This window comes from Phascolarctos cinereus, unplaced genomic scaffold (genome assembly GCF_003287225.1).
Source record: "Phascolarctos cinereus isolate Bilbo 61053 unplaced genomic scaffold, phaCin_HiC Scaffold_4;HRSCAF=312, whole genome shotgun sequence".
In the NCBI taxonomy this organism is placed as follows: domain Eukaryota; kingdom Metazoa; phylum Chordata; class Mammalia; order Diprotodontia; family Phascolarctidae; genus Phascolarctos; species Phascolarctos cinereus.
The window spans coordinates 137,526,009-137,538,986 of NW_027555847.1; the positions used below are offsets into that span (position 1 = coordinate 137,526,009).

Below are 12,978 nucleotides of genomic sequence, written 5' to 3' on the forward strand. Positions count from 1 at the left end.
TTCTTTAATAAAGTTGCATAAACAACAACAAAAAAGAGTGCCTAATTCTTTCCAAGACATTTGCCTTTACTGTATTGTTATCATTGTATAAGTTGTTCTGGTTCCATTCACTTCACCTAGGATCAGAACATACAGATTTCTCTAAAACCATTGCCTTCTTCACGGTCTTTCATTTCCATGACTCGATTCCCCATTCACTCAGTGACACTGACTTTGGCTCTTATTTCACTTGGATATTCCACCTTATGTGATCCATTGCACAGAACCTGACCCCTGTGGGAAGCCTGCTCTATGTACCCTGTATTGATTCCCTTATCAGTGCTAACATAAGAGATTTTAAAAACAAAAACAAAACATAAAAGGGGTTGGGAGAGACTTTTATTTTCATCAGAAACAGTAATGTTTACAAACTAGTACAAATATTTGTTGAAGGAAAGGCAAGCCAATTTCTAATAGTCACGTTCTTAACTGACAGGCTAGAACTGGGACAAAATATGAGATCGTTACATTTTACTTCACGTCAGTTTTTAAAAAGGCAAACCCAAATATTACATATATTCGAAGACCAAGTCATTCTACATTGGCTTGACCCCTATTCCACCCACTTTATTGGTGATATTTTTCTATTCCTTCTATGCAATTGTGAACATCTCTCTTTTTGCTCAATAGATCACAGTGCCAAAGATCCTCAGGCACCTAAAACTGAAGTACTGGTTACCTATGGCTTAATTCTGAATGCATATTCACAGCAGGAGGAAATATGCTACAGTATTAACTACCCCTACCTGAAGGATATGTGATTCCACATATCCTGGCCTTGGAGTTAGAAAGGCCTGGGTTCAAGTCATATCCCTGACTCAATTGAGTTACTGTGGGCAAGTCACAATCTTTTAGTGCCCCAAACAATTTCTAAGATTCTAAGTTAAATGTAACTTACTTATCTGTACTGGTGAAAGGATTTTACACATTAGGGATTCCATACACTGATGGAATCATAGTTCTAAATCTAAAAAAAAAAAAGACCCACCAAGACTAGATCTGAAACACTTTCCACCTCCATTCATCTGTCTGCACATCTTTAAGTGCTTGTGGGATCACAGAAAGAAGGGACTATTCCAAGGCTGAATTCATGGATCGCATTTCTTTGCCTTACTAAGAGTGAAACTATGTAACAATAGGGCAGATTTAGTCAGAGCTGAGAAGTTTGATCCAGGTTTCTTGATTCTCTTCCTGAACTCTACAAAGCCAGCAACAGATAGTTCTTAGGATATGGATCCGCCTCAGTAAGTGTTAAGAAAACCTTAACAAACACCTGTTAGTAAGCTGTGATTTAAGAAGTCTCTGTCATCCTTTCCCCCAAGCATCATCTATTTATGATACATTTCTCTCAAGTACATTAAGCCTTGACTGAATCAGAAACTTCTCTCTCATATGAACTCCCTGGTGTCTAGTAAGGGCAGAGCTCTTACTGAAGCTTTTCCCACACTGAGAACATTCATAGGGCTTCTCACCAGTGTGTGTTCTCTGATGGGCATTGAAGTGGGAACTATTGTTGAAACTTTTCCCGCACTCCCTACATTTATATGGACTCTCCCCAGTGTGAGCTCGCCGATGAGCACTAAACTGGGAGCTATTGTTGAACCTTTTCCCACACTCGTTACACTGATATGGCTTTTCTCCCGTGTGGGTTCTCTGGTGGACAATGAGGCTTGAGCTCTGATTAAAGCTTTTCCCACACTCACCACACTTGTAGGGCCTCTCTCCAGTATGGGTCCTCAGATGGGCAGTGAGGTTGGAACGCTCACTGAAACTTTTCCCACATTCATTGCATTTGTGGGGTTTTTCACCTGTATGGATTCTCTGATGCCTAACAAGATAAGAACCACGGCTAAAACTTTTTCCACACTCATGACATTTAGTAGTCTTTTCTAATTCAGGGGTTGACTTGTGGGAATTTTGAGAAAAGCTATTTCCACATGCCAGTTGTTTATAGTGTTTTTCTCCAACAGAGAGTTTCTGTTGACCTAGTTTCTTCATTAAATCTCTCTCCTGGAAAGCTGGTTTCCCTTGTCTCTCTCGTGGAAAATTCATAAGCTGTTTTCTTAACTTGCTCACAGTCTCACAGGCTTCTTTCAGAACAGGATACTGGAAAATCTGTCGATTAAATCTTCCCGGTATTGTTCTGCTCAGTTGCTCTTCTTCTGAATATTCCCATTTTAGATCCTCCTTTTTGATCTCATTCTTGATTTCTAAACCTGAAAGAATAGAAATTAATTGACTGTGCTAGAAAGAAAGGAAACCATGAGAGAATAGTTATGACTAAATTACTGACAGAAGAAAATTCAGAAGCACAATGTCATGTGCTAAGTTTTACATTAATAAAAGTTGAATGTTTTACTTCCCCATTTGAGATCTGTTTAGTTACATAAAAAAATCTGAGATTCTCAGTTCTTTTTAGTGATTTCAACCCATGTTTATGGAAAAATGACCACTACCAGCATCTTTTTTCTCTTATACTACATCTTTTGGTGGACACTGACAAGCAAGTTGTTTTGCACAAAAGCAAGGCCAAGAAGAGGAGATCATCCTTCTATATCAGGTTATCAGGTTGCTCTGAGATATTTGCCTGGTGCTAAAGGCCAAAGCACAAAGCTAAGGCTAGAAAATCCTCCTCTTAAATAACCTGACCTCTGAAAACAAAAGGCTCCTCAGCATGGGTCCCTGAATAAAAAACCTTTTCTCTAGTTCTGATCAAGTAATGCAGGGAGAAAATAACGGCTAGTACCAAGCAAACATAGCCCTGGGACTAGGAGAGACAACTCAGTGTACTTTGGAGGTCCCTTCTGCCATAGTAAGATCTGAAAAAAGTCAAGTTTTATAGATCCAACACCCATAGAGATCCAAAGCCAGCATTCACATAGAGATGAGTAACAAAACTTGTCAAAAGTAAAAGCAAGGTCAGACATTGAAATGGTGCCACCAAGGAGATTCCTAGAATCACAGTCTCAAATTTGGAATGGACCTCAGGCATTTAGCCCAAATCAGTCTTTCCTATCCCCACTCTGAATGAAGAAATTCTTAGCATGTTGATTTTTTAAGAGGTTTTGGAACCCAAGGTTCTCTGCTTTCTGGCTAGGCTTCTTAAAACCCATTTTATCACTCTCTGAATTATCTATTATATATTCTTCCACAACCTCCCTGGGTTTCCAGCCTCCTGAGGCCTATTTTCTACCTTGGCCAGAAATAGATGTCACCTCTGTGAGAACTTCAGGACTGGGGACAGAGGGCAAAGAAAGGGCAATACTATTGTCGCCCCCATGAGAACATAGGCAGAGGGCAGAAACTATCTTTGCTTTTGTACTTGTATCCCCAGGGCTTAGCACAGAGCTTGGCATGTGGTAAGGGCTTAAGAAATGCTTTTTAATTTATTCATTTACTCAGCAATAAGAAGTGTTGAGTTTCAAAGTAAAAGTAAAAGTGGATGGGTGAGAATCAAAATAATACAAATAGATGGATTCTGATGAACTCAGAAGGGGATACAGAGGCTGAGCAAGGGGTCATATGCCCACACTCATTCCTGCTGTATTCTGTAACATCTAGTCTAGCCCAACTCCTGTCTATACTTCCTGTGTTATCCTGTGTATATGAAACTCATGAGTTAACATTTTGATATCAAAATACTCCAAACTATGCTTATTCTGACATATGTTAGTGAATACCACTTAGCAGGAGCTGGAGTTCAGCCACCCTTTATGCATATCCCTGAAATACAGATCAAGTCCAGAACCCCTCAAGAGACTTGAATTTATCTAGGGTTTGTCCAGGAGAGCTAAAATCTAGGTTTTTCCCAACACATCTAATCTGATTCCAGTCTAACTCTGATGGTCTTAGAAGCAAGGCTATCCTCAACTTCTTTCTCCAACTCTATGCTGCTTAAAGGAGAATGAAGTTGACCATGAGTCTAAGTTTGGGGTCTGTCAAAAGGCCTATTTTTGTTCTGGTGATGCCATAAAAAAAACCACAAGTCTATTTTATCACCTTTAGGGAGGCACTGAAATCATGTTAACACCAGTTTGTTCACAAACAGAGACATACTTTAATATCTTCAATGCAGATAGAAAGAAGTAAAGGTACATGCAGAGCCTAGGCAGGAGCAGGAAAGGAACCAATGCTATGGCCAGGAAAGACAACATGAGCAGATCTGGACCAAACCAAAAATTCAATCCTAAAATGAATTTATGCAATGGTACCTTTCCAAGCATCAGAGGCAGTGTGGTGTAGTGGCCAGCCTTGGTGTTAGAAGAATCTAGGTTCAAGTCTTGACTTGACACATACTAGCTAGTCATGTGACCATAGCAAGTCACAGAAATCCTCGTGCCTCAGGAACTCTCTAAGTCTACAAATTACAGACAACTGCCATTCTGCATTGGTGAGGGGAATTTCCATACCAGGAGTTCCCCTACAGGGATAAAATCACAGGTCTGGAGCAAAAACAAACCCTATTCTAGGAAGTGTAACATCTAAGTATACTTCTTTGTCTTGAGGAAATCTGTGCATTATATGGAATTTCTTTATATTTGCATTTCCTAGATGAACAGAAAATCTTTTTTTTCCCCCTGTGGGCTGAAAATATGGGAAATTTTACAATCATTTTCAAAGAATACAATCCAAACCCTCCACTAAAGTCCTTCTCTTAAGCTTCATTGTGATGTTGAATTCTTGAAGGCTCTTCTAGTAGAATTAAAGATCTGACTGGTCCTCCCAAGTTGAAAAAGTTTCAAATACAAGGAATGCTCTATTGTTGGAGTGGGGGTGGTAGAGTGTAGAAAGGAAGGTTTTCAGGAAGTCATTTGGAATTGATAGTGACTTTTTTTTTTAAAGAAAAGAGCATCAATTTTCTAAACATACAATTAATAAAAAAGATTTTGATTAAAGTTCAGTAACTAATTGTAATCTAAGGACCAACCTAATTTCAGAAAGGCTAATCAACAGAAGGCTGGCCAGAGCAACTCAACCCTAAGAAGGTATGGAAGGGATACAACCTGAATCATTGGAGGGCCAGCTCACACCACTGAAAACACATGACCTCAAGATATTGTGCTGGGATTTTTCTACATTCTATCAAATCCCAACATCGCACCCCAGATAACAAAGGGAATACAAGCTATACAATTTTTGTAAATAGGGGAAAAAAGGAAGCCTGTTCTTGAGATGAGAACTCTCTCATTTGGTAAACTACTGCCCTATACTCCTGGCCATTCTGCTGATGGGTGCAGAGTTTTTCATAAACCTGAGATTCATTGTGAATTGGAAGGAAAGATTTTTTTTCCCTCCAAACTGCAGTGCATACCTGTGATTTTTTCATCCTCCAAGTCCCACTGTTGCTTCTGGTCTCCCCCGTGTTTTTCTTCCCTTTTTGCTTGTTTCTCATCAGTCTGTACTCGGTTCTCATTTGTACAGGAGCTACTTAGGACCTCTGTTTCCTTGCAACCCTGAAGATCTGGAATACATGTATCTTTTCCATGTTCCACCCGAGAGATCAGAAGAGGTTTGGCAAGTCCTAAACATTCAAAAGCAGAAAGAGAAAATCATAGTTTACACTAATCACAAAGAATCCCCAAATTCAGGTAAACACTACAATCTCCCAGAGACAAAGGGATCTGAAGAAAAGTTTCTTGGTGGACTATTTGAGATGGTTGAGATATGATGCAGGGATGGGAAAACATACTGATTTAGGGATAACAAAAGAGTGGCCAGTTTGGGCCACCACTGAAATCAAAGCAGTCTGTTAGAGGGAATCTTTTGGATGAGGTAGGAAAGGAATAAGAAAGGTATCCATGATTCAGTCCCTCCAAAAATCCATGAGAGTAGGGTAGAAATTACTCTGAGAAGGGAAGAGTTCCTCTGTCACAAAAGGCAATGAAGTCTGTATCTCTCTCAGGTTCTGGGGTTTTGGAAACTAGGCTAGTAAGAAATTGGTTCTAAGTCTACTGGGGAAATGAAGCCTTACCCACTGAATCCACATTTCTGTAATTCTCCTGCACGATACCCCGGTAGAGGACCCTCTGAGCAGAATTCAAACACCTCCACTCTTCCGGGGAGAAGGACATGGTCACATCCTCACATGTGACTGGTTCCTGTAACAACACCGGTACCTGCTGCTACCGAGAAAATAGCATCGCTCTATCCTAGGTTGAGGGGCAGAGACAGGAGCACAATGATCAGATCAGGACACAAGAAGAGAGCTGAGGTGAGGAGCCTCTGTAGTTAAAGTGAGGTATGGGTGGGGTGGAAAGGGGGGCAAAATAAGAGATTATATACTCAAATAATATGAGGGGTGCTGGCAAGTAGCCAAATACACTTTTTAAAAATCTACCTGATTTGCTTGGGAAGGAAGGGAGTTTGAAAACAGAAAGAAATGAACTCTAGACTATGAAAAAAAAATCCCAGGATGAAACCTTGTGATCTCAGAAGGAATAGAGGAACTGCAGCTCACCTGAAACCCAGTTGTAAGGATTACAGCTTCCATCTCCTGGTTTCTCTTCCTTCTCTCCCGGGGAAAGGCTGAAACCTGGGGAGTAACCCTGGCTGAAAGAGAAAAAAGGAGTTATTAGAGGGATGGAAATTGATAAACATTCTCTTTCTCTATGGTCATCTCTGAACTAATTTACTAACTCAATGAGATCCTCCCACAGTCTCTTATCCTTATGACAGAACAGAAACCAAATAGATAGAACCAAAGAATTAGTGCCCTCTTTCAAACTCTTCCAGGAATCCTGCACTTGTGGCTAATTACCAGTATTAGAAACCTGAGAAGAATGGCATATGAACCTTTGTAATCATGAGCCATTTAGTGGTCTAGATTAGAATTTGGGGACTAAAGCACAGTAATCTCTACCAGATAAAACTACTACCTGACTATAAATTCCATGAGGGCAGGAACCATTTTTTATCTAAACTTTCTCTCTCTCCCATGCCTAGGTTGAGGTATAGTTGTATGTTCTTCATACATTGGCCAGTTAACAAATGTTTGTGAAATTGAGTGGAATCCCAATTCAGTTGCTATCCTTGCCAAGGCCTGGTGCATCACTTGGCGGAGAGCCAAAAAAAAAACCCAAAACCAAAACCAAAAAACTCCCTAGGATTAGGGGGAAAAAAAGAGGTAAAACAAAATAGGAGGGAAATTTTGCTTTGCTTTTAAAAACCAACAGAAAAATGAAACAAAGAAACCACTCATGTTAACTTTATTCTTAGCCACATGAAGTTTGCCAATCCACAAACCATCTAGATAGGTTCATATCCAGAATCTAGTCATACAAAATGGTCTGAGTTTTTAAAAAAGCTCAACAGCCACCAATATCAATTTTCAGTTAAGTAAAAAAGAGGTCAAAATGCAATTTCCAAGAGGCTGTTCCAGCCAATCAGCCTTACTGAAAAAGAAACTTCTACCTATGACTTTTGATCATTACATTTGGAAAATAGAGAAGAGAACTGAAAAAAAGGACCTCTGAGTAAAGACAAAAGGAACTAAAGAAACACTGTGGAGGAAAGGACATTGCAGGTGAAGAAACAGGGCTTACCTGCATTCAGACGTAAAGCACTGCCTGACTGTAATTTATCATATCAATTAAATCATCCTGAAAACCTCTTTCCTAAAGATCTTTAAGATTGGAACCCCTCCATATGAGGTACTTCATCTGGCCCCCAAGAGATGTACTAGGGGCCTCAGGTTTTCCTTTCCATCCACCAAGCAACCACTGCTCCTTACTTGTCTCTGGTCTGAGTTGAGGCTCCTGTTCATAGCCTGACTGTTCCTGTGGTCGCTGATGACGGCTCCATGCTGCATTCTTTGACGGATCTTCCTCCTGCCGGTTCTCCTCTTGCTTTAGCTGGTAGCTCATGGACTCCTGTGTTATTCCCATAGGTACTATCTTCTCTACAAGCACTTCTGGGTTTTGCACACTGACTGGAAACTGGGAATAGCACCATATATAGTTACTATATAGTCTAAAATTGGACATAATTCCAGGAAAAGCTCAATCTAAAAACCCCCAAAGAGAGGCATGAAAACTAACTATATCAGGAAGCAGAAACAGGAACTAAAATATTATTCCTTGAGCTACTGTGTTTCCACTTTCACAGGAAGTTTACAGAAGTCAAAGGTTGATTCCTTTTGAAATAAGCAAATATTTTCTATTTCGAGAAACCTATGATGCTCTTGGTCAGAATACTGTCATAAAAGAACTACAGTACTCTCCGGACATGGCCTTCACCATGCTATGCTGAGGATTCACAAAATCTTAGAATTGGGAGGGACTGAAATGACCATCTAATCCAACCTGAATGTGAACAAGAATCACCCATAGACTATCACTAGGTTTTTTGTTGACAACCTCTATCAAAGGTGAACTCATCACTTCCCAGGGCAGCCCATTAGACTTTTGCATTCCCCCAGTGAATAATATACAACTTCATGTATATTTCACTTTTATCTCAGGTTCTCTTCTTCCGCCAACCTAAGCATACTCTGATTACTCAATAAAATTTAAATTCTTTTGTAGCCCTTCATGAGATACTTCCATCTCAGCCACATTAATCTTCACATTACCCATCTATGCCAAAATTGGAACAATTATACTGCCCAACTCTCCATCACCAACCTTCATCCTTCTCAGACTTCAGATCCTTATTCAAGCCCTAACTCTTCCCATCAAAGCTTCCAGCCATAACTGTCAATTCAGCATCCTTATCTTGAGCCAGGAAACACAACCAATGCCCTCTCCTCACTCAAGGGAGGCAGTGACTCAGTACAGTGGAAAAAGTGACAGCTTTGTAGTCAAAGAAGTTGGCACTTATGAATTGTGTGACCTTGGGAAGGTCACTTTAACCCTTGTGGGTCTCAGTTTGGTTGGACTAGATGACCTCCAAGGTCCCTTCAGCTCTACATCAATGATCCTAAGGAAGCTGGAGAGGGCTCAGCTTGGTAAGTTCTTCTATGTCAATGTCACAATGTGTAAAGCCCATGCTTTATCATGCCCACAAAGCTATTAGCTCCTTGATAAAAAGAACCATGTCTGGAACAGCTTTGTCTCTTAGCATTGACACAGTGCCTTGAACAAAGCAGGATCTCAATAACATATATTAGTTGAATGGATTAACTGGCTGATGTGACAGAAAAAGGCAATTTTTTCCCTTGTAGTATGGTGAGAAAAGTACTGAACTTGGAATTAGAAATCCATTGATTACAACTCCACATTTACTAATGGTGTGACTTTGGACAAGTTACTCCTGTAAGCCTCAGCTTCTACATTTGCAAAATGGGAATGACAATGCTCACAAATCTCCAGAGTAAGTAAGCACTTTATAAACGTAAGTTGCTAGCAGCAGTAGTAGTGGTGATGGTAGTATAGTATCACACAAGATAGGTTAAAAAAAAATCTTAGAAAGGTAAGGGAGACCCTTTGTCTCTTACGCCAGCTGACACTCTGATAACCTCGCTGCAGCTTCTTCCTACCATTATCAAGTATTTCTCTTTCTCACCTGCTGTTCTGGTCTCTCAGTCTCTTTTTGCAAATCCTCAACGAGCGCCACAGCCTCCTCTCCATTTTCTGGATGATGCTCCCTCACCTGGACCTGGATCTCCCCAGGCAGGATGGTCAGGAACTGCTCCAGCACCAGCATTTCCAAGATTTGTTCTTTTGAGTTCGTCTTGGGCCTCAGCCACCTACAACAAAGTTCCCAGAGCGTACTAAAAGCTTCATGGGGCCCAGCCACCTCTTGATAGCAGAACTGCCTGAAATGCTGACGGAAGGTTTCCGAGTCAGCTGTTCCTCCCACCTGAAGGGCAGTTTTCTGACCCCTGGTGGAGTTTTTCTGTGGAACTTGTACCTGGCAGCCTGAGGCTGAAGCCATTGTTCACCTCAGAGGATGACTTCACTCCAGATGGTCCTTGACTCTGGGGGTTAAGCTCTGTCTCTCTGTCATGAACTGGTCCCCAGTAAGAGTAGCTTCTCTCTGGGCTCAGGGAGACAAAACAGCATCAGTGACAAGGATAAGAACATGGCATTCTCAATTTACTTTGGGGGCTCAAAGAACTAACAAGAACTATGAATATTCTGCAGCCTATGTTCTCAGATGGACATCTGAGGAGTACGGACCATCTGTCAGAGATGCAACAGAGGATGGAGGGAAACGATGAAGTGATTCAGTTGCTGTGCTTTATTTACCCTCCAACCCCTTTCACCACCTGCAATCTACCTTTGTCCTTCTTCTTAGATCTGCTCTCTCTGTGACTCTACTAACTTAAGGCATAATCTGAAACACTAAAAACAGGAACAGTTCCTTGTTTTCTTTACAACTAATAAAGAGATTGTTTCCCATGCCATCAACAGCCTTTCTCCTGCTTCCTACACAGCCACTTCACCTGTCTAAAATGTGGTCTGGCTGGGATCCATCATACAAAGATGGTTCCTGGTTATTCACTTTCTACCCATCACACTCCCAGTACGCTCAGGTACTTTTGTTCTCTCTTTTTCTCTTCCACTCAATACTCCTGGGTTCATTTTACCAAATGCCACCATCTAAAGAAGAAGGGCCTGTTCCATGCTTTTAGAAATCACCCTATACAAATGCACTGTTGGTGAAGCTGAGAATTTGTCCAATTATTCTGAAAGCAATTTGGGACTATACCCAAAAAGTCACTAAACCATGCATACTCTTTCACTCAAAGATACTAATACTAGGCATATACCCCATGTAGATGAAAGAAGGAAAAGGACCTATATGCACAAAAATATTTATAACAGAATTTTTCTCTTATAGTAAAATGGAAACAAAATGAATGCTCATCAGTTAGGGGAATGGCTGAACAAGTGATGATATAGGGATAGGCTCTAAACCTGTGATTTCACTGGTGTCAGGAACTCTCAAGTGAGGTAACTCCTTCCACCAATGCAGATTAGAGTCTTCTCTGCAACTTATAGTCTGCAACTACAGTTGCCTAGAGCAGAGTGTGGCCCTAACCAGATAAAAATGTAATTGGGAGATATTTAACAAAATAAATAAAAATAAAACAATAAAAACAATAAAACAGATAATGTTAGTTTGTGGTTTCCTAAGTCAATATGTGACCTGATGGGTTGCTATTTGAGTTTGACACCACTGCCATAGAGCACTGAGAGGTTAAGGGAAGTGCCCAGCAGAGCCAATGTGTGTCAGAGGCAGGACTTGAACCCTGATCTCTTAGCTTCAAGGTCAGCTCTCTATCCACCACACCATGTTGCCTCTACAAATGAAATGTCTTGTACCATAAAAAGCGAACAAAGGGATGAATTCAGATAATCTGGGAAGAGTTGTAAGGAATGACACCGAATGAAGCAAAGAACACCAGGAGAACAATTAATACACTGATTAACACTGTAAAGGAAAGCAATGGAACTTTGATCAATGCAATGAACAATCATGACTCCAGAAGACTGAAGATGAAGCATCAGCGATCTCACCTTCTGGCAGACAGATGAGAGACTAAAGACACAGAATAAGACATCTATTTTCAGACAGACAATGTATGGATTTGTTTTGCTTGACTATACTTATTTGTCATAAGGGAGAGCTTTTACTCTGGAAGGAGAGGAGAGAGAGACACAGGAAAGAATGGGAGAGTATAGTGATATTTTTTAAAGTGCCAATGAAACATTTTTTAAAACACAAAAGAGAACAAAAGAAGGCAAAGACAAGCCAGACAGTGGTATTATTACTCTATTAAATTGATATATACTATTATTCTATTAAATTGATATGGAAAAAAGAATGCTGTACATCATAGATACACCACAGTTTCTTTTTCTGTTCTTATTTGTGAATGGAAAAGTTCATGTTTGTTGATATTAGTCAACAAATAACAGTTATATAATGATATAAGGGGGTGAGAGTGAAGAAATGGCATCCTTCTTGCAGTGTGGATGATTGCTTCTTCCTATCTTGTTGCTGATGTCTTTATGGGCATCTCCTACCTAATGTTGCACTGACCAACATAACTTCGGAACAATATTAATACAGCATAACCAAAAGGTCATTGCAAAATCCCATGTCTTGTTTGGCTGATTGTACATTTATTACATTGTTCCTATTAAATTAACCGATTCCACAATATTGTTTTTTCTAATGTTACACTTTCAGGTAACAAACTAATGACATCAGGAACTATTTGCCTGTGACTCTCTGATGTGTCCAAACAGATGAGACTATCTTGTTGAAATTCTGTGGAATACCTAGCAGACACCTTAGCAGAACTTGGATTTATCTTACTTTCAAAGAATATTTACTTATATCATTACATGTCACTTTACAACATCACTTTGAGGTAAGCAGGACTACAGAAATCAAAGTCATGATTATTATATTAGTGTCATCATTTTTACAAATGGAGGAACTATTACAAAACAGTACAAAGCCTCATCTGTACAACTGAGATGACAACCCTGGGTAAAGGTGGGGAGTAGATCCATGATTTCATGGGCATAGGGGAACTCACAGGTGAGGAAACTCCCTCTACCAGTGCAGGTTAGCACCTTTTCTACAACTTGTATTAGAAAGTTTCCTAAAGCACTAAGAGGTTAAGTGACTTGCCCAGGGTCACACAGCCAGGATGTGTCAGAGAGCACTTGACCCCAGGCCTTCCTGCTCTCAATGCTGGCTGTCTATCCATTACATTACCTTGCCTCTAAATAACATCAGACAAGGGGGGAAAAAAGAATTTTTTTCCTGTCACACCTACAAAAATAGGTGAACTTTGTAGTGTTTTGTGTGTAGATTTCATATGTGCTCCAGGTTTCATCCATCCCACTGCTTTTTATTGGAATCATAGTGCTAAAAGTTGAAAAATAATTTTTTACTAAATAAAATTGTACTTATTTAATTCACCTAAAATGGAGCTACTGATGACTTTATTATATTTTTTTTTCCTGTGGAACATCCTCT

At 40.1% G+C, this 12,978-nt stretch overlaps 1 protein-coding gene across 5 annotated transcripts in view; it reads right to left on the minus strand.

Annotated features, from left to right (window-relative positions):
* Positions 1–358: 358 nt before the first annotated feature.
* ZSCAN32 (zinc finger and SCAN domain containing 32) overlaps positions 359–12,978 on the minus strand; it is a 35,470-nt gene continuing 22,850 nt past the window's right edge. For 4 of the 5 annotated variants that reach the window (XM_020995634.2, XM_020995633.2, XM_020995631.2 and 1 more), the window contains 6 exons: positions 9,541–10,014; positions 7,769–7,973; positions 6,497–6,588; positions 6,011–6,137; positions 5,351–5,560; positions 359–2,255 (listed from right to left, as the gene is read on the minus strand). In XM_020995634.2, the coding sequence (XP_020851293.1) occupies positions 1,372–2,255; positions 5,351–5,560; positions 6,011–6,137; positions 6,497–6,588; positions 7,769–7,973; positions 9,541–9,912 (1,890 nt within the window). In that variant the 5' untranslated portion in view covers positions 9,913–10,014 and the 3' untranslated portion in view covers positions 359–1,371. The remainder of the gene's footprint in view (positions 2,256–5,350; positions 5,561–6,010; positions 6,138–6,496; positions 6,589–7,768; positions 7,974–9,540; positions 10,015–12,978) is intronic. The other variant, XM_020995640.2, reaches the window with a different exon arrangement.